The sequence below is a fragment of the Dendronephthya gigantea genome, unplaced genomic scaffold, assembly GCF_004324835.1.
Source record: "Dendronephthya gigantea isolate DGI-Jeju-01 unplaced genomic scaffold, DenGig_1.0 000011F, whole genome shotgun sequence".
Taxonomy (NCBI): Eukaryota; Metazoa; Cnidaria; class Anthozoa; order Malacalcyonacea; family Nephtheidae; genus Dendronephthya; species Dendronephthya gigantea.
Window position 1 is genome coordinate 2,904,352 of NW_021163021.1, and position 21,254 is coordinate 2,925,605.

Sequence of the window (21,254 nt, forward strand, 5' to 3'; positions counted from 1 at the left end):
TTGTTGCTGATATTATTGCAAATTATGGAGACAGGTTAATATTTTATGATATCCAAAAAATTATAAGGCCAGAGTGCAAGTAGACGAGATTTTTTAAACATGTAAACAGGAAATATATTGTCAAATCAAAGGAGCGGTATTTTTTATAAATTAGGCCAACAGCAGAGGTGAAGATCAGCATGGCAAGAGAAATAATAACAGAATTCCCTGTTTTAAAAAATGACGAAGGTTGTGGCTATGTAAGTTATTGAAGGGGTATAGAGTTGAAAGCCACAGCAGCAATATAATTGCATGTACATATTTTATGCATAGCAGTACAACCTGTATGATCAGTATTGTAACATATTGCTGCTTGTTTGTATTGTACACAAACGTACTGGTGAATCTATCTTACTGTGTTATTAATCACCAATATAGAACATAAATTTGTGAAGCAATTAAGGCAGATTTGTAGCAAGTTCAACAAGAAAGCTACTTTTTTAAACCTATAGTCTAATATTTTTAATATCAATGGAGAATAACCATTAACATTTTTCTTAAATGCGCCTTTTAGGAAGCATGGTACACACCTGGGAAAGGTATACACTCCGCCACTGGTTGGCTGGAAGAAAGGCTAAGAAATGTACGAAAACGCAGCAATGAACACAACCCAATTAGACAACCAAAAATCTCTACACCTTCAAATCTAATAAGTTCAATAACAGCATTGCCAGGTACATCAATATATAAATGCTAGCAACTATACTTGGCAATTGTGTATTTGATCAAATTGCTATTTTACTAATTGCTCATTCTCAACCTTAAGCAGAATCCACTACAACCGAAAATGAGCACTTAGGAATGAAAGAGTGGCTGAAACAACATACTGAACCAGTCTCAACTGTAAATGCATACATGAAGAGGACTGTTCTTAATCGAGCTAAGTGGATTAGGGAGAACTCAGAATTACCTATACGTGGCATTATACTCGAATATCCCAGACTGTTTGACACGCCAGGCATGGTAAATCATGTACTGTAGTACGATAATTATATATTATTATGTAACATAAATGAGCAAGTGCAAAATGTATTCAAATGTGGTATCAGTTATTACTGATATTATACCTTAATCTTTCTTGTTAGGTTGAAATGGATTTCAAATGTCTCTATCCAGATGTGGCAGAGAACCTTTTTCTTAGGTTGGTACCTGCTTTTGTTGAAAAGATGTTGACATATGCAGATTTACAATCTGGAACGAAGTGGATATGATACCTAAATGTCATTAGAGAAAATTTAATATCTGGTGAGCATCAAATTGGTTATATTTTACCCTCTCTACCAGACTAATTGCTTTACATCTCATTTTTACATATTCTTACTTTGAATTGGGGTCAGCAGTAGAAGATGTTTGTACCATCAACTGTTTGTCCCAAATTTCAATACCTATCAAAAACCATATCAGCAGTCTCAAGCTGCCTGTATATTTAAAGTTTGAGAAATCTTTCAAATTGTTATATATATAGATGAACAGAAGTTGAACATTGCCATCAATCTCCTGCCATGTATTCTTCCCACTGGAAGAAATAATAAAAGAAGATGCAGCATTGATGAAGCAATGAGATCTTTTTTGGATGTTCAACCTGTAAGTCTAACTAGCTTTTTGCTAAGTGGTCAGTCATAAAAAAACAGTCACTCCATGGCATTCATAAGGAATTATAAAGTTTGTTTACACTCGCAGTAGTACTACAGTAGTGGCAAAAGAGTAATTTTTTTACATATAGATTGGCACAAATATGCCGAAGTACCTAGAGGAAGCAAGTCGATCACCGTTTATATTGGTTACTGGTATTCGAGACACTCCCAGTCAAGTTTTTGTTGTAGTTGATGGACAAGGTTTGGAACAGACCAGCCTAGTTAAAGCTGTTGATGTCTGCTTTAAGCTGTTCTACATCTTAGATGTACACTACCCATGGCAGTGTTCTGTTACATGGGAGTTCATACAAAAAGTATTGTATGGAATTGAGGATAAACAGAAAGGAAAGACTTCGCCTGCTGTAATTGCTATGAGGGCTGCAATGAAATAACTTTCTTGTTAACATGCCAACTCATTTTGTTGCATTTGTAAAAGTATTTGTTGCGTGATAGAGAACACTTACCTATTCACTGTAAATACTTTATACTGTTATAAAGCTAAGCATGCTGTTTCTATTGTTTGAACAGCAAACAATTTTAAGAAGTTTATGTATGCATTTTGTATGCTTTTGTTGATATTTTATCATGCTACTAAAATATATTTTTAGTATTATGAAACAATTGTGCTCACCTTTTGATAAGTACGTCAGCTCCAGACATTTAATTTCAGCCCAATTTATAAAAGAACTTCTAGTTTGACCAGCAATTTTTTCATAATGTAATAATCTCGCAGCAGATCGCAGCAGCAACTGCTTTGCAGCATAATTAATTCCGCAACTGGATATTATTGATATTATGCGAAAGCGCAAAACATACTATTTACCAGGTTCCTGGTTACCTTACTTAACAGTTTGACCAACATGACCTGGTTAACTTCAACCAGGATTTCCAGGTCAAAATAGGCTACCAGGATTTCCTGGTTAATTTAACCAGGAATGCGTCGATGGCATATTGATTAATTTCCGGGTCGAGATATGACCCATTCCTGGTTAAATTTAACCAGGATGTTTTTAGAGTGTACCTTTTTATATAACCAGCCCCAGATGATTATTTTCCTGTGTCTATAGTGCCAGAACCCTGTCGTATATATAATAGACAAAAGTACAAAGCTAATGACTATATGTTACCGTAATTACCTAAACTTGGTCATGAAGAAGAAAAATGTTATATCCTTTTACATTTTTTCCCATAAGAGTGGAGTGTGCCCTAAGAATTTTTACTATTATTACGAAAACTCTCTATTATTAAATTCACATGGTGTTTCCACAAACTTACTATAAAACATAAAATTCTCACCATGGAACTTTTAACTTAGTAATATATTAAAATATAAGACACATACATGTAAATAGAAAAATATATAAAACAGTACTTATCATTGTTCAAAATTAAGTTCTTGCAGAAATTTGTTTACAACTACTCTCTTTCTGGCATCTGCTGTCCTCCCCATGATGGTGGCCTCAAGCATGAGATACACATTTCTCAGATTATTTGGATACTCCATGTTGAAGATGTAATATGAAGCCATCAAAATGGCTAAAGCTTGGGAAGATACCATGTTGTTGAATTTCTGCGACAAGGTACAGTGCTGCTATGTCTGCAATTTCTCCGCCTCCAATTAATTGTGGGGCAACAGCCTGTTTAATTACATCATCAATCTATTCATCATCCTAAACAAAAAAATCGCAAAAATTAATGTCTTAATAAGCTCTACTGGAATGGTTTTTACTGTAATGTGCACTTTTTCAACCAAATACTTAAAACCATGAAAAGAAATAATGATGTTAATAATTGTATTTCATAATACGTGCAAAGCAGATCTTAAGAAGTTGGGCAGTCCCTCGGTTCATCAGATGTGGCAACATAATCACTGCTGCTGTATCTTCAATATCTAAATATAAAAAGTAAGATGATTAATATAAATTTAAACTTATATATACACATAACTTTTTATCTTGAAAATGTAAAGTTCCTTATCAAGAGGACAATTAAAAGAAGACTCTATTATCATTGCAAGATTGAAAAATTAAGAGAAAAATGTATACTAAGGAAGATTCTGGCATATTACAAATCATTGTACAGTCACTCAAATATGCTTGTATCACCTGAACAGCTTTAGAATAATAAATGTGCAATACCTCTCTCTCTTTTCCTTGGCAAGTGCCAGCAACTTTGGTTTGAGCACTGCTGTAAATGTCTCACTCATTCTTTTCAGAAGTGTCTTATCCCCCGTAACCCTGCCGAATTCTGACTTGAACTACAAAGTAAACAAAAAATAAAGAATTTTGAGTGACAGCAGACACTAGCTAATGGCAACTTTCCTCTACACAAACAAAATAATACAGTGTTAGCCAAAGATCCTCACACACTGCTGGGAGAGAGCTGTTGCAATAATCTGTAGTGGATGAATCTCAAAAAAGTTAGAATCTACACTTAAGTAACTTACTTCTGAAACTAGCTTCAGAGCAGGATACTCCTCTGTGATGTCCTCAACAGCTGTCGGTTCACTGAGAATTTTCTCCCTCCGGAAAGGGTATGTAACATTAACTCCTTTATCATTAGAACATTCTTGTTGGTTGACTTCAACATCTCTTTTTTCATAGCACTTACATGTTTGCAGCATGTATAGACTGTCTCTCCTTCAGGTTTTTCTGGTACTCTTGCCAGGTTAAGCAATTTCTGAACCTTCTTCGGCTTTATGGTTTCAGCAACTTGTTTTGCTCCAGGTTGTTTAACAGATTGGGGTTTGCTCTTTCTTCGGTTTTTAAGCTATTCTTTAATGCTTGTTCCCATGAGCCCTATGGATTAAACCAAATTAAAAGATTAGTACAAACTGATTGCAATGTTGGAACACTATCATTACTAGAAATTATAATAAGCTGATACACATGCACAATTTAGGATCTAACCAGGTTTAACCATATACTAAACTTTTCATACACTAACTTGTTAAAGGTCAACAACTGGCCTTCATAGCTCAGTGGTGAAAGCACTGCACTGGAGTTGCAGGGCTGCAGGTTTGATTCCTACCAGATGACCTACTGTTGCATTTTTTGTAACTGTTCGTACTGGACTATTAGAGTTAAACTGGACTATAGTCTTAAACTACAGTTAATATAAAAAAGTAATTTACTCATAATATAATGCCCCCTAATAACACTCACAATTCCAGTCCCCAGCTTCTCTGCCAAGAATGGATACTTCCTAATAACCATGAATGCAACATGTTCCCATTCTGACTTGGTAGGATAAAGTGTGTGAGCCATCACTGCAGTAGAAATATCTCTGGTGAAATAATTTCGTTCAGTGCTTGACATTTTTTCAGCTTGTAATGCTTGTGATACATGTGGAGCAAACTGAAATAAAGCAAAACAAAACCAAAAATAACACTTAATATCCCAGCTTCCATCCCTCAATAGTATACTAATTGCTGACAGGAAATGGGAAGGAACTGCTTAGCAATATCCAGCGATACTTGAAAACAACTTTTCCTTACCTTGGATGGTAATTCAAAATGTTGGAGCCACTTTCCATCACTTTTTGTTATACTTGTGGCAAAGCCAGAAACATTGGCATGTGATTTTTCAGTAACATTTGGACTCCCATTTTTAAAATCACTTAGCTGGCTTGATGCTTGTGAGCATGGACTTAATCTTGATGTTGACACCAAAGACACTTTTTGTGGTGTAGACTAGATTGCCAATAAAGGTGATCCTTGGGAGCTTGGAGTTGAGGTTTTAGAACTTTGGGGCTGTGGTGAGCATTGGGTTTGTAAAGGGGAACATTGAGATTCCAGTGGATACACCCCAGACAGATCCTCAGATTCACATTCCTAAATGAAAGTGATCAATGCTAAAGAGACTTTTAATTTCTACAGTCATATTGAAGCTGTCAGGGTAAAACCAAGAAAACTTTAGTAAAGTATTTAAGTTGCCTGAGCACGGATAAGCAAATAAAACTTGCTCGTTCATAGAGCTATTCTATTTAATATCCACATCCTCTTTTAATTAAGTCAGTAAAATTTTTACACCTAAGAAGAAAAGATCAAAGTACCAACACAACCCTCCCCTCAGAAATTTGTAAATTTTCCCATGTGAACTGGAAAATAATGTGTATTATTTTTGTAAATATCAGAATACTATGCTGGATATATAAAATAAATTTCTTGCAATACTGAATATCCAATATTTCATTCATAGGCTTTTTAATTTACACTGCATATCATACCTTTACTTGCTCCCTAAACTTTTTAATGCCATCACAGAGTGGAAAAATTTGACCAATCTTTAGGCCACATTGTTTCAATAAGTTGTCGCTAGTTGCATCGAACAGCTCCACGGTATATAACTACAAAACAAGTATATAAAAAGACTGAAAATAACCAATATAGAATGTGATGCATTTATTGTCTACAAGGCATACAATTAAATAGCTATTACTGCTTCACAACTTTAATACCTCGTCTTCCTCTAAGATATTTATCACATCTTGCTTATCACTATCATGCTTGCAATGGCTCGTGTTGGACAATCATGCTCTCGTAATTTCTGCTATCTTATGTTTCTGTGGATCTGTTTTCTGGGTCAACATGAGCTTTACGACAAAAAGAAATCATTGTTCGTTGGTATGGAATTGAATCAAGTAAGGTTGGTTGTGTCTCCCCTTCACAATTTATCTATCACTGCATCAAAGCCTGATCGTGAATTCACAAGCGCTGAAGTTTCGGCTTTAAGCTGCAGGTTAATGAAAAGGCTCATGCTTGTAATGTTATTGGTGTGTGCAAACGACATCCAAACAAATCCAGGTCCAAATTCCAACGATAGTTTCAAATTTAACGTGAAGGATTTTACTCGGGAACGTGGCTTAAAAGTTGCTCACATTAACATACGAAGTGTCATCAATAAAACGGACACGCTTGAAATATTACTTAAAGTGCTTATAAACCCAAAATGGGTTTTTGGTGATTCAGATAGAGCATAAAAAGTTGGTTAGTAACTTCTAGATTAGTTTTTGCGTTAAAATTTTAATTTCGGAGTTACGATGGCTCAAACAGCAAAATTTGACCATTTTTCAAAAAAAAGTAGCGCGACGCAAATATCACCAAAGAGCCTGGATCCCAGGAACTCATCTTCTACAGCAATCACACTTTTGTATTGCGAGACTGTATATCTTGAGAGTTTTCTGCTTAAAATGCCCGAACGTTGCGTTGTTTTTGGGTGTTCTAACACGGCAGACGCGGAGAATGGTATTTTTCTATACCAGATACCTTTTTGGAACGAAAACGCGACCGTAGCAGCGAAACGAAGGCGAATATGGGTGAACTTCATTCGACGCAGAAGAGACAAATGGACGCCAACACCCTCATCAGTTGTTTGCTCAAAGCACTTCACGAACGACTGTTTCGAGTACGGTTCTGCTACAGTTTCAAAGTATAAGACCCCTAGACTAAAAAGGGATGAGTTGGGAGTTTCTGTGTACCCTACATTGCAAGCAAATCAAATTTTGGGCAGCACAGAAAGTGAACGCACAAAACGCATGAAGCGAAGAGAGGTAAGCTAAGGGATATTAAATCATAACTGTGCCAATGCGCTCTTTATATTCGTGCATATATTTAATAAATGCGCACAATTTGAATATTTTTAAACACTTAAAAATGTTTTGCATTCGACAAATTCGAGACTATAACAGAATCGCCAACAACTTCGTCAAAAATTTCTGGCGTAACTGATGAATTGAAAGCTACGACGGAAAGTGTTGTCTTCCCGACGGATGTTATGGAACACGAATCAATGGTAAGGCTTCTAGCTATATATATATATATTATATAGGTTATGGTGGTGTTCAGGCACACATGTATAAAGCAAACACAAGAGTGTGTAATTAACCTTTGCTGTACTAGATTGGGGCATCACCACAGTCACCACACAAGTGCAGAAATTGTGATTTGTTAAAGAAGGAAAACAAGCGAATCCGTAACTGTTGGGAAACATCAAAACAAAAGCTGGCAGGTGTGAGAAAAGAATTGGATATTCTTAGGGGTGCAACAGGTAAACATTTATATTACATAAGGTGTTGTTGCAATATACATCCTTATAGTTGTGTCACAAGGAAACAAGAATAACGTAAAGCATATATAATGTACTGTAAATGGCATAGAGTGTCGGTGATACAATAATGCCTTTTGTAAGTATACCACACTTATATGTTTCTGTAATAATTTACAATAGGTGTAAGTAGTGATGATGATGAGGAAGTTGAGAGCAATGATGAGGAAGATCACAAATCTGAAGATGAGACAGAGGGGCCTTCTGATGATATGTATGAAGATGCAGAAATTGAGACAGAGACAGATACAGCAGATACTGATACTGATGAAGACATTAATGTGCCTTCACATAGGTAAGAAAATGCAGGTCAACTGTTCTCTAATTTTTGCAAATCATTATTTGACAGGAAATCTGCACTCATGTGTAAATTAACAAGTCTTGTTGTAATCCGAACTTTTTTACTGCCACCATTTTAGTTTTGACAATCTGGCCCCAATACATACACACTTTTCTCCAAACTAATTTACACTAGTTCCAAGAGTTTCCTTAGTTTGCTTATTATTTGCTGTGCCAGATTGAACCATTCATTTTCATTAACAACATTTTGTGATGGGCCTCCTTGCTTTGTATTTATTATTGACCCAATGACTCATTTTAGTAATAGTTGCTTGTCCATCAGCAGTAATGTTAATTAATCAACTTTTTTAGGGTTCCTGTGAAGGAATACGGTTTACAAAGGGAGCCAAAGTTCATTGTATTCCTTACCCAATTATTGACGCTCTTTCAAATCTGCCGTGTGTGCAAAAGTGACAAGACATTGGTTGAGGTTAACTCTCATGGGACAATGGCTGAGGTTAAAACAACATGTGTCAACCCTGATTGTGGAAAACAAACAACATGGCTAAGTCAACCTTATTTTCCTGGGACAAGAATTGCAGCTGGCAATTTGTTGCTTAGTTTTGGAATCCTTGTCGCAGGAACATCAGCAACTAAAGTTTTTAGGGTGCTGAAGCACATGGGCATGACCTGTTTTTCTGTAACAACTTTCTTCAAACATCAACGTGTAAGTATTTAAAGTATGTTGCAATGTTATAAAACATAGAACATGCATGCATATTGTACTGCCAGGTTTAGTTTGTATGTTACATAATACAGTATATGTCTTATATTTTGTAGGAAATATTGTTTCCATCAATATATCTTCACTGGAAAAAGTACCAGGCTGCATTGGTGGATAAAGTAAAAGGATATGGGGAAATAGTAATCGCTGGTGATGGCCGACATGACAGTATGGGTCACAGTGCAAAGTACTGTGCATACACTGTATTCTGCTGCACTGTACCTTTTATAATCCATTTTGCGATTGTACAGGTATGTTTTTACACCTCCACTTTTAATCAACTAGGGATAACATTAGATTGTGTCTACCTTTATGACCTGTGTATTTTTATTCTCCTAGAGAAATGAAGTTGGCAGTAGTCCAGCAATGGAATATGCTGGGTTTTGTCGTTGCATGGAATATATACTTGGTTTAAGTCTTGTGGTGAAGACATTCATATCTGATAGACACTCAACAATAGCCAAGCATATGAGAGAGAAGTTGTCAAACATCACTCATTACTTTGACATTTGGCATCTTAAGAAAAGTATGATGTTTATATTGACTACAATCTGCTGTACACATTTTTTGCTATCACAAACTGTGAGAACCTAAGACAACCAAGTGAGTCACTCACTAAACCCTTTTAAAGTGATTTTTTTTGTGTTTCTTTATTTATCAGAGGTCACAAAAGTACTCACAAAAGTTGCAAAAGTGAGTGGGTGTGAAGCAGTTGCTGAATGGATAAAGCCTTGTACTAACCATTTATACTGGAGTGCAAGAACTACACATGATGGGAATGGTGAAGTTATTTGGGCTAAGTTCTCATCATTTTTAAGTCATGTGGTTAATGAGCACAAAAATCTTGAGAATCCGTTGTTCAACAAATGTGGGCATAAAGAGACAATTGAGCCACGGAAATGGTTAGATAAAGGTTTGTTGAAGTGCATGCAATACTATTTTTATCATCATAATATGGTGATATGCATGTGTGTCAATATTATGGTAGTATTTATGTACAATCTGTTTATGTTGTGACATATTCTTAGATTCAGTTGCCTATGAGAAAATGCAGTCATCTCTTACTAACAAAAGGCTGATAAAAGGAATAAAGCATGCATCTCCAATGGACCAAACAAGTTGCCTAGAAGGATTCCATTCTGTGCTGAACCAATTCTCTCCCAAGATGATAGGCTATACCTACAGAGGAATGTTTTGCAGGTAATTACTGTATGCATTCAAAAGATAGTGTAATGATGTACAGTTTAAATGCTTACTTTTTGTTCTAGCAATTTATTGATATCACCAAAATAAGAGTTTGAAACAAGATGTGACATTTACCTAAATGATGGGAAAATAAATTTCCAGGAGGCCACCCTTTGCCACATGAGTGCTAAAAGTATCACTTATAAAGCAGTGTCATTTTTTGCAGACATGCATTAGCAGTCATGCACTTTAATCAGAATCTGTCTCGGGAAGCAAGATTGAAAAATGGTGTTGAACAATACAATGTTGTTTATCCCAAGTTCATGAATGGGGAAGCAGTTGTCAGAAAAGTTCCAGTAAAGCAAAACTTTGGTAGGTTGATTGGATAATTACAAACCAAGGATTCATGTAGAAGGCACTTTAATATATATATATATATATATATTATAGATTATGTGGATAAAATATATCAAACCATGTTAGAGGCTATTGCGAATAAAAAACTGGAAGATGCAATAGATGACCTAAACGAAAAAACACCACCACCCATGAATACCATGCTAAGTAAGCAGTCAAGAGAAGAAGCAATACAAAAAAAGAAAACAAGGGATGCAATACTTTCTGATGTTCCTCCAACAAACCCAGGTATTTTAGAAGTTGTTGATGCATTTACACTTAAGATCAGATAACAATATAGGTACAATGATGGTTTACCATGCATTCTAAATTTTATCCCACTCCTCTTTTTAGTTCCCACTGTTGAAGTTGGAACCCAAAGTCATGCTTTAAAACAAAGAAATGCACCAAAATGTAGGCTGTGCAAGCAGCCAATGAAAGGTCACAAAAATGTTGTTGACTGTCCAAAAAATAAAAAAGATTAACAATATTTTTATTTGCATTTGTTCATACATTTTTACACAATTTACATTTGAACCAAAGCAATATTATTCGCTTTCTTCATCTGTCTCCAGTTCTTCATAGCCAGTGAATGCACCATCCATGGGTTTATGTGTTAAACGTATAGCATTGTATGCACAAGAAGGCAATGGAATTCTTTTGTCCCTTAATCGGCCATGCACCATGCGAGTAAATTGTCGATAGGCAACAACTCTCAGAAATCTAAGGGATTACAAACCAAATTCGATCATTCCTTTTATTTGAGCCTGATGAACAGTAATGCATTGTGCAATAGCAAATGGCAGTCACAACAGGGCAACTAAGAGTAAGCCTGTCAGAATTTAACAATCTATGTAATAATACAGTTTTACTGCAATTATCATAAACCAGCTTTTTCAATTCTTCCCAGGGGCATCCAAGTTTATGCAACTACCCCAGGGTGTGTTTGGTATAACTCAATTCTTTCAGTTTCAGATGCCCCTTCACAGGCTGCATTAAGATGATAATAATATTATAAACACGACAATGATGACAAAGGCCACGTTGTGTCTGTTATTATTGAATAAACATACCTTTGTTTTGAGCCACTTTGCTTATATCTATGACCCTGACGGGTTTTGAAATTGTCAGCAGCAAGCTCCAACGACCATCTGTTTAAGCAAACAGCTGGAAAACCAGGATGATTAACTATACAAGTCAATTTCTGTTCCTCACTTGACTCCTCAGAAAAGTCATCAATAAATTTTGCGCAACCCTCGATTTCGTGGCAACAACGACACTCTTTAGCATTTTGCAGCATTTCAATGCTACAGTTACCACAACTGCACCTAACGAAAAAATATACAACTTCAGTTGAACAAAGACAAAGCAAATTTTAATACAATTTTTATACCACGTGCTACTGGAATATTGCGATAAATCACAATGACATAATACGCAAATTACCAGGAAGTTAAAGTTTTTCTTCCATTCCAGCGGAGTTCTAGTTCTGCCATTGTTTGGTTATTTTCTTCCCGCGCTCTGTTATAATTTTCTAGCCAAACATTATCCGCGATAGGTTCGTCAAAGTAGGCCTCGGGGTCTGTGTTGTCATCCATTTGGCTGTCCTCCGGAATATCAGGATCGAATTCTGCGTCGCATTTCTCGCTTTCTTTACGCTCGTCTTCCATTTCATATGGCATAATGGTAGCAGTATTGCTATTCACACTCGAAAATGAACTAGAGCTCGACATTTCAAGAACTTTTATTTAAAAATGGCCAGATATTTCCAATTTGTTTACTAGAACTGTATTATGTTTCATAGTAAAGTAAATGGACGTGTTCCTGGTTCCCAGTCCCCCATTGCGCGCTACTTTTTTTTAAAAAAATTGACTTTGCCGCCCAATATCTCCGAAATTAAAATTTTAACGCAAAAACTAATCTAGAAGTTACTAACCAACTTTTTATGCTCTATCTGAATCACCAAAAACCCATTTTGGGTTTATAAGCACTTTAAAGATAAACCTTTTGATGTATTTACCGTATCAGAAACGTGGCTTAAGCCACATATACCTGATTGCGAGGTAAACATCTCGGGATACTCGTGTGTTCGCCAGGATAGACTTGAAAAAACAGGCGGTGGAACTATGATTTATGTACATGACAGAGTTCCTTACCGCCTTAGGCAAGATTTGGGAGGGGGCGTGACTGAATCGTGTGTTATTGAGGTAAATCGGCCTAAGCGCAAGAAGCTGTTAATTTGGACAGTTTATTGAGCCTCAAATACCATTCTAGAGGGGGCTATTGAAGAAATTCAGGATCGATTGCTTAATATCCCTGATTCGGTCGAACTGGTCTTATTGGGTGACCTTAATGTCAACTTTCTGGAGGTAAATAAATCAGCTAAACGAAAGTTAATGAGAATGGCAAATTTGCATGACCTTGAACAGCTTATTTCGCAACCCACACGAATAACTCCTAGCTCAAAAACCCTAATTGACTTATTGTTTACAAATTCTTGTCATTGTGTCGTTGACTGCGGTGTCATCAACTTGACAATAAGTGATCATTCACTTATATTTTGTATACTTAAATCTGGTTGTCCTAAGGTACCTGGTAGATCTATTCAATATCGTTCATATAAAAACTATTCTAGAACAAACTTTGTAAGTGAGCTTGAAGAAATTAATTGGGAAACTGTTGAAAATGAACTTGATATTAACGTTGCAGTTAATAATTGGAATGCATTATTCACTGAAACCGCAAATCATCATGCCCCATTAAAGCAGACACGACTTAAAGGAGTGAGTCACCCATGGATGAATTCACAACTTTCTAAAGAAATGCAATATCGAGATAAGCTTTATAAATCTGCTATAAAAGTTAACACAAAAGAACAATGGCATTTATACAAGAAACAAAAAAACTTTGTGAATAGAGAAACACAGCGTTGTAAGTCAGAGTATTATACCAAGCTTATAGATGAAAATAAACAAAATTCGTCTGCCTTATGGAAAACTTTAAATGAAGTTACATCACGTAAAGAGAACCCAGGTATCTCATGCGTTGAATCTGAAGGAATTATTTACTCTGACAGTAAATCGATGGCCACTATTTTTAATGAATATTTTGCCAGTGTAGGTACTAGACTGGCAAACAAGTTGAAATCTCTCACCACTGTGACCACTAGAGCTACTAGTTCTACCAGAAATTGGTCCAATAGCAATGTGATTTCCAAATTTAAACTGCAGCCAGTATGTGAACAAGTCGTGTATGATCAACTAAGACAATTAAAACCAAACAAAGCAATTGGGCTTGACGATATTAGTCCACGTCTGCTCAGGGATTCTGCCCATGTTATAACACCTAGTCTTACTCGGTTATTTAATCGATCATTGGCCAACAAAACGTTCCCATCTATTTGGAAAAAGGGTAAAGTATCTCCATTATTTAAATCTGGCGATCGGTGTGATCCCAACAATTACAGGCCGATAACTGTTCTACCAGCACTCAGTAAAATTATGAAGAAACTTGTCCATATCCAATTATATAGTTATCTCAATGGGAATAACCTAATTACTTCAAAGCAATTTGGATTTTGGCCAACACTTTCAACCAGTCTTGCACTGACAGAATTCACAGACCGCATTCTTGGAGATATGGATGCTGGTCGCTTTACTGGTGCCGTTTTTCTGGACCTCAGTAAAGCGTTCGACACTGTCGACCACGCCATTTTGCTGGGCAAGCTTCGCTCACTTGGAGTCGATGAGGATTCTCTCAATTGGTTCAGATCTTACTTATCCGAAAGAAGCCAAGTTACATCAGTCAGTGATAGTATATCATCTCCACTGCCTATGTCTATCGGAGTCCCTCAGGGAAGCATACTTGGGCCGTTGCTTTTCATCGTGTACGTAAACGACCTACCATCGCTCAATTTGCAAAGTAAAGTCGTTTTGTACGCCGATGATACTGTGTTATATTACTGCAGCAAAGATGTTAAAGATTTGGAAAACAAGTTAAATGCTGATCTTGTTGTGCTCTCGAGATGGTTTTATGATAACTTACTAACACTTAATATATCTAAATGTAAGTTTGTTCTGTTTGGGAGCAATCAAAGGCTTAAGAAAGTACAGGATATCAACATTCACGTTGATCAACAGGAAATTGAGAACGCATAATCAAATACCTTGGGGTGATTGTCAAGCAGAATATGTGCTGGGCTGACCATGTGGACTCTCTTTGTACTAAAGTTGCCCAAAGGATCGGAATAATAAAACGTGTGAGGAAACTAATATCATTCCATGCAAGATTAATTGCTTATTCAGTTATGCAGATTTTGTGTGGGGTGACAAGAACAATGCCTGCTTGATGAATCAACTCCAAGTGTTACAGAATAAAGCAGCTAAGACCATACTGGACTTGCCTATGCGTTCTTCTGCTACGGAAGCCTTAAATGAATTGGGTTGGAAGTCGTTAGAACAAATTCGCCTGCTTCACAGGCTTACAATGGCATTTAAGTACTTAAATGGTTATATTGATATTGAACTAGACGTGAAGTTGAATAGAAACGTTCACAACCATGACACCAGAAGACGGAATGATGTGCGATTACCATTAAGTAAACGTAATTGGGGACAGCAAAGGTGTGTCTATCACATTTTTAAGGACTGGAATAATCTCGATTATTCTCTTAGAGAAATAGATTCTTTAGTGAATTTTAAACATTCTATTAGGAATATTTTTAAATAGATGCATTAACATTTAGGATTTTTTACATTCTTCTTTAGTGTTTTTATAATGTAATGCTAGTCAATAGATATGAACTTTTTAAATAATGTATTATACATAGTAATTTAGTATGCAGGACCTTCATGAAAACCACGTATCAGTGATTGTAGCTTCCTGTAAAAATATTACTATAATAATAATAATAAAAAAAAAAACTAAGATAAGATATGACCCAATTCTTGGCGACTCCTCTAATACCATAATATTCCAGCTTTTTAATAAGGATTTTATGATTTACAGTATCGAATGCCTTACTAAAATCTAAGAAAATTCCACATGAATAATTAGAAGAATCTATTGCCGTTTGAATCTTATCGATGATGCTTAAAATAGCATAATCTGTTGAATATTTGGCACAAAAGCCAAATTGTTCATTATAGAATACATCATTTTTATCCAAAAAGTTTAATAATGTATTGCATATTACTTTCTCAAGGAGTTTATTAAATACTGATAATAAAGAGATGGGGCAATAGTTACTCAGAGAAGTAAGACCATCCTTTTTATGGACCTGAATTACTTTTTCTAATTTAAGACTCTGAGGGACTATCCCAAGAGAAAATGATAAATTAAATAACATTTCCAAAGGTTTCGATATCTCATCTTTCAAGATTTTTATGATGTTTATAGGAATACTAAAGGGCCCAGTTGCTTTACCTGGTTTTAGTCTAGAAATTATATTTTCAATTTCATTGACAGTAACAGGAAAGATGTAGAAACTATTTGGCGATGAGGACTTAAGATAGTCCATTGGTGACTTGGCCACATTTGGTATTTGCCTTGCCAAATCGTTTCCAACTTCTGTAAAATAATTGTTAAAGGCATTAGCCACTAACTTGGGGTCAGTTATATCAGTATTAATATGAGTAATTTTAAAAGAGTTTTGATTGTTTTTTGGCTTGACATGTACTATCTCTTTTATTCCATTCCATATTTGTTTAGGATCGTTGATGTTTTGAACAAAGTAATTATTATAATATGATCTTTTATTAACCTTTAATAAATGGTTTATTTTATTTCTATAGTATTTAAATTTGTTATGATAATATATTGATTTTGTCCTAAGGTATTTTCTGTATAATTTCTTTTTAATAAATATTGACTTTTTAATTGCAGGAGTTATCCACGGTTTGGATTTGAGTTAAAGTTCATTTCTAGATAGTTGTTTAATTGGTATATGCTTATCTACAATTTGCGAGATTTTAAAAACATCAAGCATGAAACTTGGGTCAGCACTATTTATAAACTGAAATTGCCAATTAACTGTTTTTATTTCTTCAATTAAATCGGACTATTAAACTTTGAATAATCTCTTTTAAAAACCTTGACCTTTTAAGGCAAGGCCGAGAATTTGTTAAGAATTATAAAATTTGGGAGATGGTCTGTCAAATCATAAACTAAATTCCCACTAATAATAAAATGTTTAATTGAGTTAAAAAATATATTGTCAATAAGTGTAGCAGAATGATCAGTTATTCTAGTAGGCTGGAATATTTGTGGTAAAAAGAAAGACGATCCAAGAGTATCAATAAAATTATCAGATTCAGTGCTTGTATCAATTTTTAACAGGTCGGTGTTAAAATCTCCCATAATTAGGCATAACTTATTTTCTAGGTTAATTTTTTCAGTTGTTATATTAATATGTTCCATTAAATTATTAATATTACTGTGTGGATGCCTATATATAACCCCACAAATAAGATTTTGTTGACCATCAGCAAATATTTCAATCCAAAGTGTTTTAAAATCCACATTGACAGTGGTCAAATCAGGTCAAATAGTATAGCGAAGGTTACTTTTTTACATAGAATGCGACCCTGCCTGCACTAGATAAACTTGGTTCAAAGATTAAATCATAGCCCGTCATATTAATATTGGAAAGAATACCCTTATCTTTAGTAAATGTTGTTTCTGATAATCCAATTAAATGGAAAATGCAATTCCAATAAAATTTGGAGAAAACAATCATAGTTAGCTGATAGACTTCTTATATTGCAATGCAATGATGAAAAAGCTTTCGGATCTGAAGAACATTCAATTATATTCTTATTGCTATGAAACTCATGAGGGGAATAGTAATCAAAGTTATTGTCAGTAGGCATATGAAAATCAATATCAAAATTGGTAAGGTGAGAAATATTAGAAACTGGTGAAGAAATTTTTAACATAGGTAAATTTCTTAAATTGACATCACAGTCTTGAAAATTGTTGTTTGAGTCATCTAAACAATAAGAGCATTTTGCCATTCAAATGAAATTAAGTAATTTTGTAAGGAAACAGAATAAATCAACAAATTTCGTGCTTACTATAAATTATGTATGCACACTCTCAAGCAGATATTTTTAAGCAAAACAAATCTAAACACACCATTCTAGGCATAAATCTATCATATATGAGATTGCCATTTATATAATACTGAGACAATTATGCAAGGACATTAAAGAGGAATACCTTAAATATCGGGTGAAACCTTCATAAATTTCCTGCTTCATAGCGTCCTCTTGTCCATCAAGTCTTGTATTCACGGTGCTGACAAAATCTTACTGATGAGTTAAATGGGAAACATATTACTACCTTTATGTCTGGAGGACCAAAGAATTAAGCATACTGTACCAAGGATGAAAGGTCCAAGACGAAAATCCGTGGCATCACGTTGAATCATTCCGTAAGCAAGAAGATAAATCCTAGTACTGTTTGTGCTCTCATATATTTACATGCAAAATGTAATGTAAAAACAAAAATTACTGTAAGTAATCCTTTCAAGATCACAAGGGACAAAAAAGAAAAACATTATAACCAAGGAGATGAAGAAAGATTATCGCATAGTTTATGACAAACATGTGTTGATAGATGATTTCAAAACATTACCTTACGGGTTTTAAAAACACGTGAGAAAATGAGAAAGGGACGTGTAAAAAGTTAAATACAAGTATAAAAAACATGTGTAAATAAAGGTTGTTATATACATTTGCCTCATTCGCTTTTTGTTTTCAACATGAATGCTACACATTACGTAATTGTTACGTTCAAAGAAGAACGTTTATGTAAAGACCTCCAAGATTATTTACAAAGAAGAAAAAGCAAACATAATTGGATTGTTAGAAGTTCAAATCTATCTCATCATGAAATACTTATATGGTGGGGAGAAGGTAAAGAGTTTTCAACGACCCCTCTACGCTCGTTTCTCAAACGAATGAGAGATAAAGAGATACTTTATAGACATGAAATACCATGTTTTACAATCTTGAGGAAGATGAGGACTGAGTGTATCGCAAAGAAATTCCCAAATATACTCTCGAGCGATTTTAGAAACATTAATGAGGAGTTGTACCATGTTATTCATCATTTCACTCATTTAACGTGGTTGGAAGAAGAAAAAGAGTAGAAAAGGGAAGAGTTCTTCCCTCTCAAAACACCACCACACCCACCATCTTCGGCGCAATTAATACCACCATCCCCATTATTGTTGTGGGACGAGGAGACATCTCAAATATCAAAGACATTAGAGAGGTTGGACAAAAAGGTCGATTTGATGATGCGAACTATTGTTCGTTTGATAAAGATAATAAAGCAAATACCGGAATGTAGTGGTAGCACTTCTGCTGCCCTGCTCGAGGATAATAAACAAGTGCTCGCATGAGTAAAGACATAATATGTTATATAAAAGTTATTGTTTCTTTTAATAAAATGTTTTATAAAAATACATTTGTCTTGGTCATATCTTAATTATAAAGAATTTTAAACATTACTTCATAACTCACTTTCTCAAAACTCTTATCGATTATTATAAGTTCACATTTCTCAAGCGAACTGAAATTTCCTATAGGACCAATAGGACCTTGCGGTTCTGTGTGTCCATCAAAACCTCTAGGCCCTATAGGTCCTCACTGTCCTGTAAGTCCTTGCTGTCCTGGTGGGCCTTGTGGTCCCTGAGGTCCGGGATCACCTTTCGCCGCAGCGGTACCAGGGATGCCTTGTGGTCCATGTGGTCCTTGTTGTCCTTGAGATCCGTACGGTCCTTGTGTTCTTTCTTTTCCTGTTGGACCTGCAGGACCTACATTACCAACATCACCTTTTTCACCTTTATCCCCTCTATCACCTCTATTCCCCCTCGGCCCCTCGTGAACCTTGAGGTTCTGTATTATCTTGAGGTCCTTGGACCCCTCTCAATCCTTGAAGACCTTTTGGTCCAGGTAAACCTTTATCACCTCAAGGTCCTGCGTCCCCTTTTAAACCGCGTGGGTCCTGTATTACCTATGGGACCGTCTCGACCTGGTGGTCCTCTCGAGCCTGCAGGGCTCGATGGACCTGTTGGTCCTGGAGGTCCTTGTGGTTCTTGAGGTCCTGGATCACCTTTCGTGGCAGCGGTACCCGGAATCCCTTGGGCTTCCTGTGCTCCTTGAGGTCCTTGTGCCCCTGGCGGTCCTGGCTGTCCTTTCAGTCCTGGTTGTCCTCATGGTCCTTGTTGTCCTTGTGGACCTGGTGGTCCTAATTTATCTGTATCGCCTTTTGGTCCTTTTAACCCTTGTATTCCTCTTTCCCTGCGTTGTCCTGGAGGTCCTTGCGGTCCAATTTCGCCAGGTATACCCTTTTGCACTTTTTGGTCTATACTCATACTTGTATCCAAAATTAAGATTGCCATTAGAATAAGGATATCCTCTCGTCATTGTGAGTGGTTTATAAATGAATAAAATCTTTAAAAACCCTTACTTAAATTAAGAAGAACACCCGCAATATATCGTTTCAAAATGAATAAAACTTCATGTTGTGAACATGGGAGCAAAATAATCGAAAAGACAATTAAATGAAAATATAGAAAAACATGGGGCATGTAAGGTAGGGATAAGTTTAGAACATAAAGATTTAAAAACAGAAGGTAATTTTCAGATAGGATATTCACTCAAAATAAATAAAGACTATAAACCTATTGACAGAGCAAGTGTAGAACAAAAATTACTTCCCATAAAAGAGGAAGAATTCAAAGAACCGGTAATTGAAGAGGAGGAATATGAAGAGCCTATAAATTAACTCCAAGCATACCTGTAATTAAAGAAGAAATAGAAGGCAGATGGATTTAGCGGACATGCAATCTATGGTAAAAGAAAACGATGGATATTGTTATTTACTTGTTTGCATTGATGTATTCTAAAAGTTCACATGGGTCATACCATTGAAAGATAAAACAGGTCCCACATTAGTTGACGCATTCAAAATTATCTTAAAATCAGGACGAAAACCACATAAGATTCAAACAGATCAAGGCATGGAATTCTTCAATAAACATTTTAAAGCTTTAATGAAAAAAGAAGAGATTCAATTATATAACACATATAACGAGACAAAAGCATCAATTGTAGAACGTGTAATTCGTACTTCAAAAACAAAATGTGGCGCTACTTTACAGCTAAAAAGACCATGAGATATATTGATGTATTACCTAACTTAGTGTCATCGTATAACAATAGTAAACATCGTAGTATTCAGAAGAAACAATGTTGTCTAAAAACGAGCAAGAGATATGGCATACCCTATACGGAGATCGAAAAAGGAAAAAAATAAAGTATAAATTTAATATAGGGGATTAAAAAAGAATTAGTAAGATGAAACATAGGTTCGAGAAAGGGTATTTACCAAATTTCTCAAAAGAGATTTTCACAATTAGTAAACAAATACCTCGTGACCCTCCCGTTTGTAAATTAAAAGATTATGATCAAGAGGAATTGGAGGGAACATTCTATAAAGACGAGTTACAAAGAGTTATTAAAGAAGACAATATTTACGAGGTTGAGGAGATCTTAAAAAGACGAGGGAAGGGTAAAAAAGAAGAATATTTTGTAAAATGGATGCAATACCCGGCAAAATTTAATTCGTGGATCCCTGCCTCTCAAATAAAAGATATTTAAAATTACACTTTTACAACCTCTCATCATTTATTGTTTGAATCATGAACAATACCGACTTCTACATCTCACTTCCTAGCGACTCTTCAAAAGACATTTTCCCCAAGAACAGACAGACCGAGTATACAGTAAAAATTCCTCATCGCATTCAATTAGACGGTGAATG

At 35.5% G+C, this 21,254-nt stretch overlaps 3 protein-coding genes and 1 long non-coding RNA gene across 4 annotated transcripts; 2 read left to right on the plus strand and 2 right to left on the minus strand.

The window, feature by feature from the left end:
* The first annotated feature begins 382 nt into the window (after positions 1 to 382).
* LOC114518634 lies at positions 383 to 1,164 on the plus strand. The gene is made up of 3 exons (XR_003686509.1): positions 383 to 713; positions 809 to 1,002; positions 1,125 to 1,164. It is a non-coding gene; the product is annotated as an uncharacterized LOC114518634 (long non-coding RNA).
* A 5,441-nt stretch (positions 1,165 to 6,605) lies between these two features.
* Positions 6,606 to 10,245, plus strand: LOC114518629. The gene is made up of 9 exons (XM_028538637.1): positions 6,606 to 7,223; positions 7,352 to 7,465; positions 7,573 to 7,720; positions 7,901 to 8,072; positions 8,429 to 8,783; positions 8,897 to 9,091; positions 9,180 to 9,366; positions 9,502 to 9,753; positions 9,869 to 10,245. Exons 1-9 carry the CDS (start codon positions 6,714 to 6,716, stop codon positions 10,042 to 10,044), a joined length of 2,109 nt encoding a protein of 702 aa, XP_028394438.1. The 5' UTR covers positions 6,606 to 6,713; the 3' UTR covers positions 10,045 to 10,245.
* Positions 10,246 to 10,943: 698 nt separating this feature from the next.
* LOC114518630 lies at positions 10,944 to 12,412 on the minus strand. Its single transcript, XM_028538638.1, has 3 exons — positions 11,868 to 12,412; positions 11,495 to 11,749; positions 10,944 to 11,144 (listed from the first exon to the last, which is right to left on the minus strand). Exons 1-3 carry the CDS (start codon positions 12,152 to 12,154, stop codon positions 10,970 to 10,972), a joined length of 717 nt encoding a protein of 238 aa, XP_028394439.1. The 5' UTR covers positions 12,155 to 12,412; the 3' UTR covers positions 10,944 to 10,969.
* Positions 12,413 to 19,072: 6,660 nt separating this feature from the next.
* LOC114518710 (collagen alpha-1(I) chain-like) lies at positions 19,073 to 19,830 on the minus strand. The gene is made up of 3 exons (XM_028538710.1): positions 19,806 to 19,830; positions 19,443 to 19,631; positions 19,073 to 19,242 (listed from the first exon to the last, which is right to left on the minus strand). Exons 1-3 carry the CDS (start codon positions 19,828 to 19,830, stop codon positions 19,073 to 19,075), a joined length of 384 nt encoding a protein of 127 aa, XP_028394511.1.
* Positions 19,831 to 21,254: the final 1,424 nt, after the last annotated feature.

Bases quoted from the DNA above. Each gene is read 5' to 3' on its own strand.
- LOC114518629 (XM_028538637.1), top strand. From the start codon at position 6,714: ATGGCTCAAACAGCAAAATTTGACCATTTTTCAAAAAAAAGTAGCGCG. The intron at 8,073-8,428 runs GTAAGAAAATGC...CAACTTTTTTAG, and splicing joins ATTAATGTGCCTTCACATAG to GGTTCCTGTGAAGGAATACG. The intron at 9,367-9,501 runs GTATGATGTTTA...TTTATTTATCAG, and splicing joins CATTTGGCATCTTAAGAAAA to AGGTCACAAAAGTACTCACA.
- LOC114518630 (XM_028538638.1), bottom strand. From the start codon at position 12,154: ATGTCGAGCTCTAGTTCATTTTCGAGTGTGAATAGCAATACTGCTACC. The intron at 11,750-11,867 runs GTAATTTGCGTA...TTTTTTCGTTAG, and splicing joins AGAAAAACTTTAACTTCCTG to GTGCAGTTGTGGTAACTGTA. The intron at 11,145-11,494 runs GTATGTTTATTC...GTAATCCCTTAG, and splicing joins CAAAGTGGCTCAAAACAAAG to ATTTCTGAGAGTTGTTGCCT.
- LOC114518710 (XM_028538710.1), bottom strand. From the start codon at position 19,830: ATGGCAATCTTAATTTTGGATACAA. The intron at 19,632-19,805 runs GTATGAGTATAG...GAGGACAACCAG, and splicing joins AATCTTAATTTTGGATACAA to GACTGAAAGGACAGCCAGGA. The intron at 19,243-19,442 runs GTAATACAGGAC...TTGGTAATGTAG, and splicing joins AGGTCGAGACGGTCCCATAG to GTCCTGCAGGTCCAACAGGA.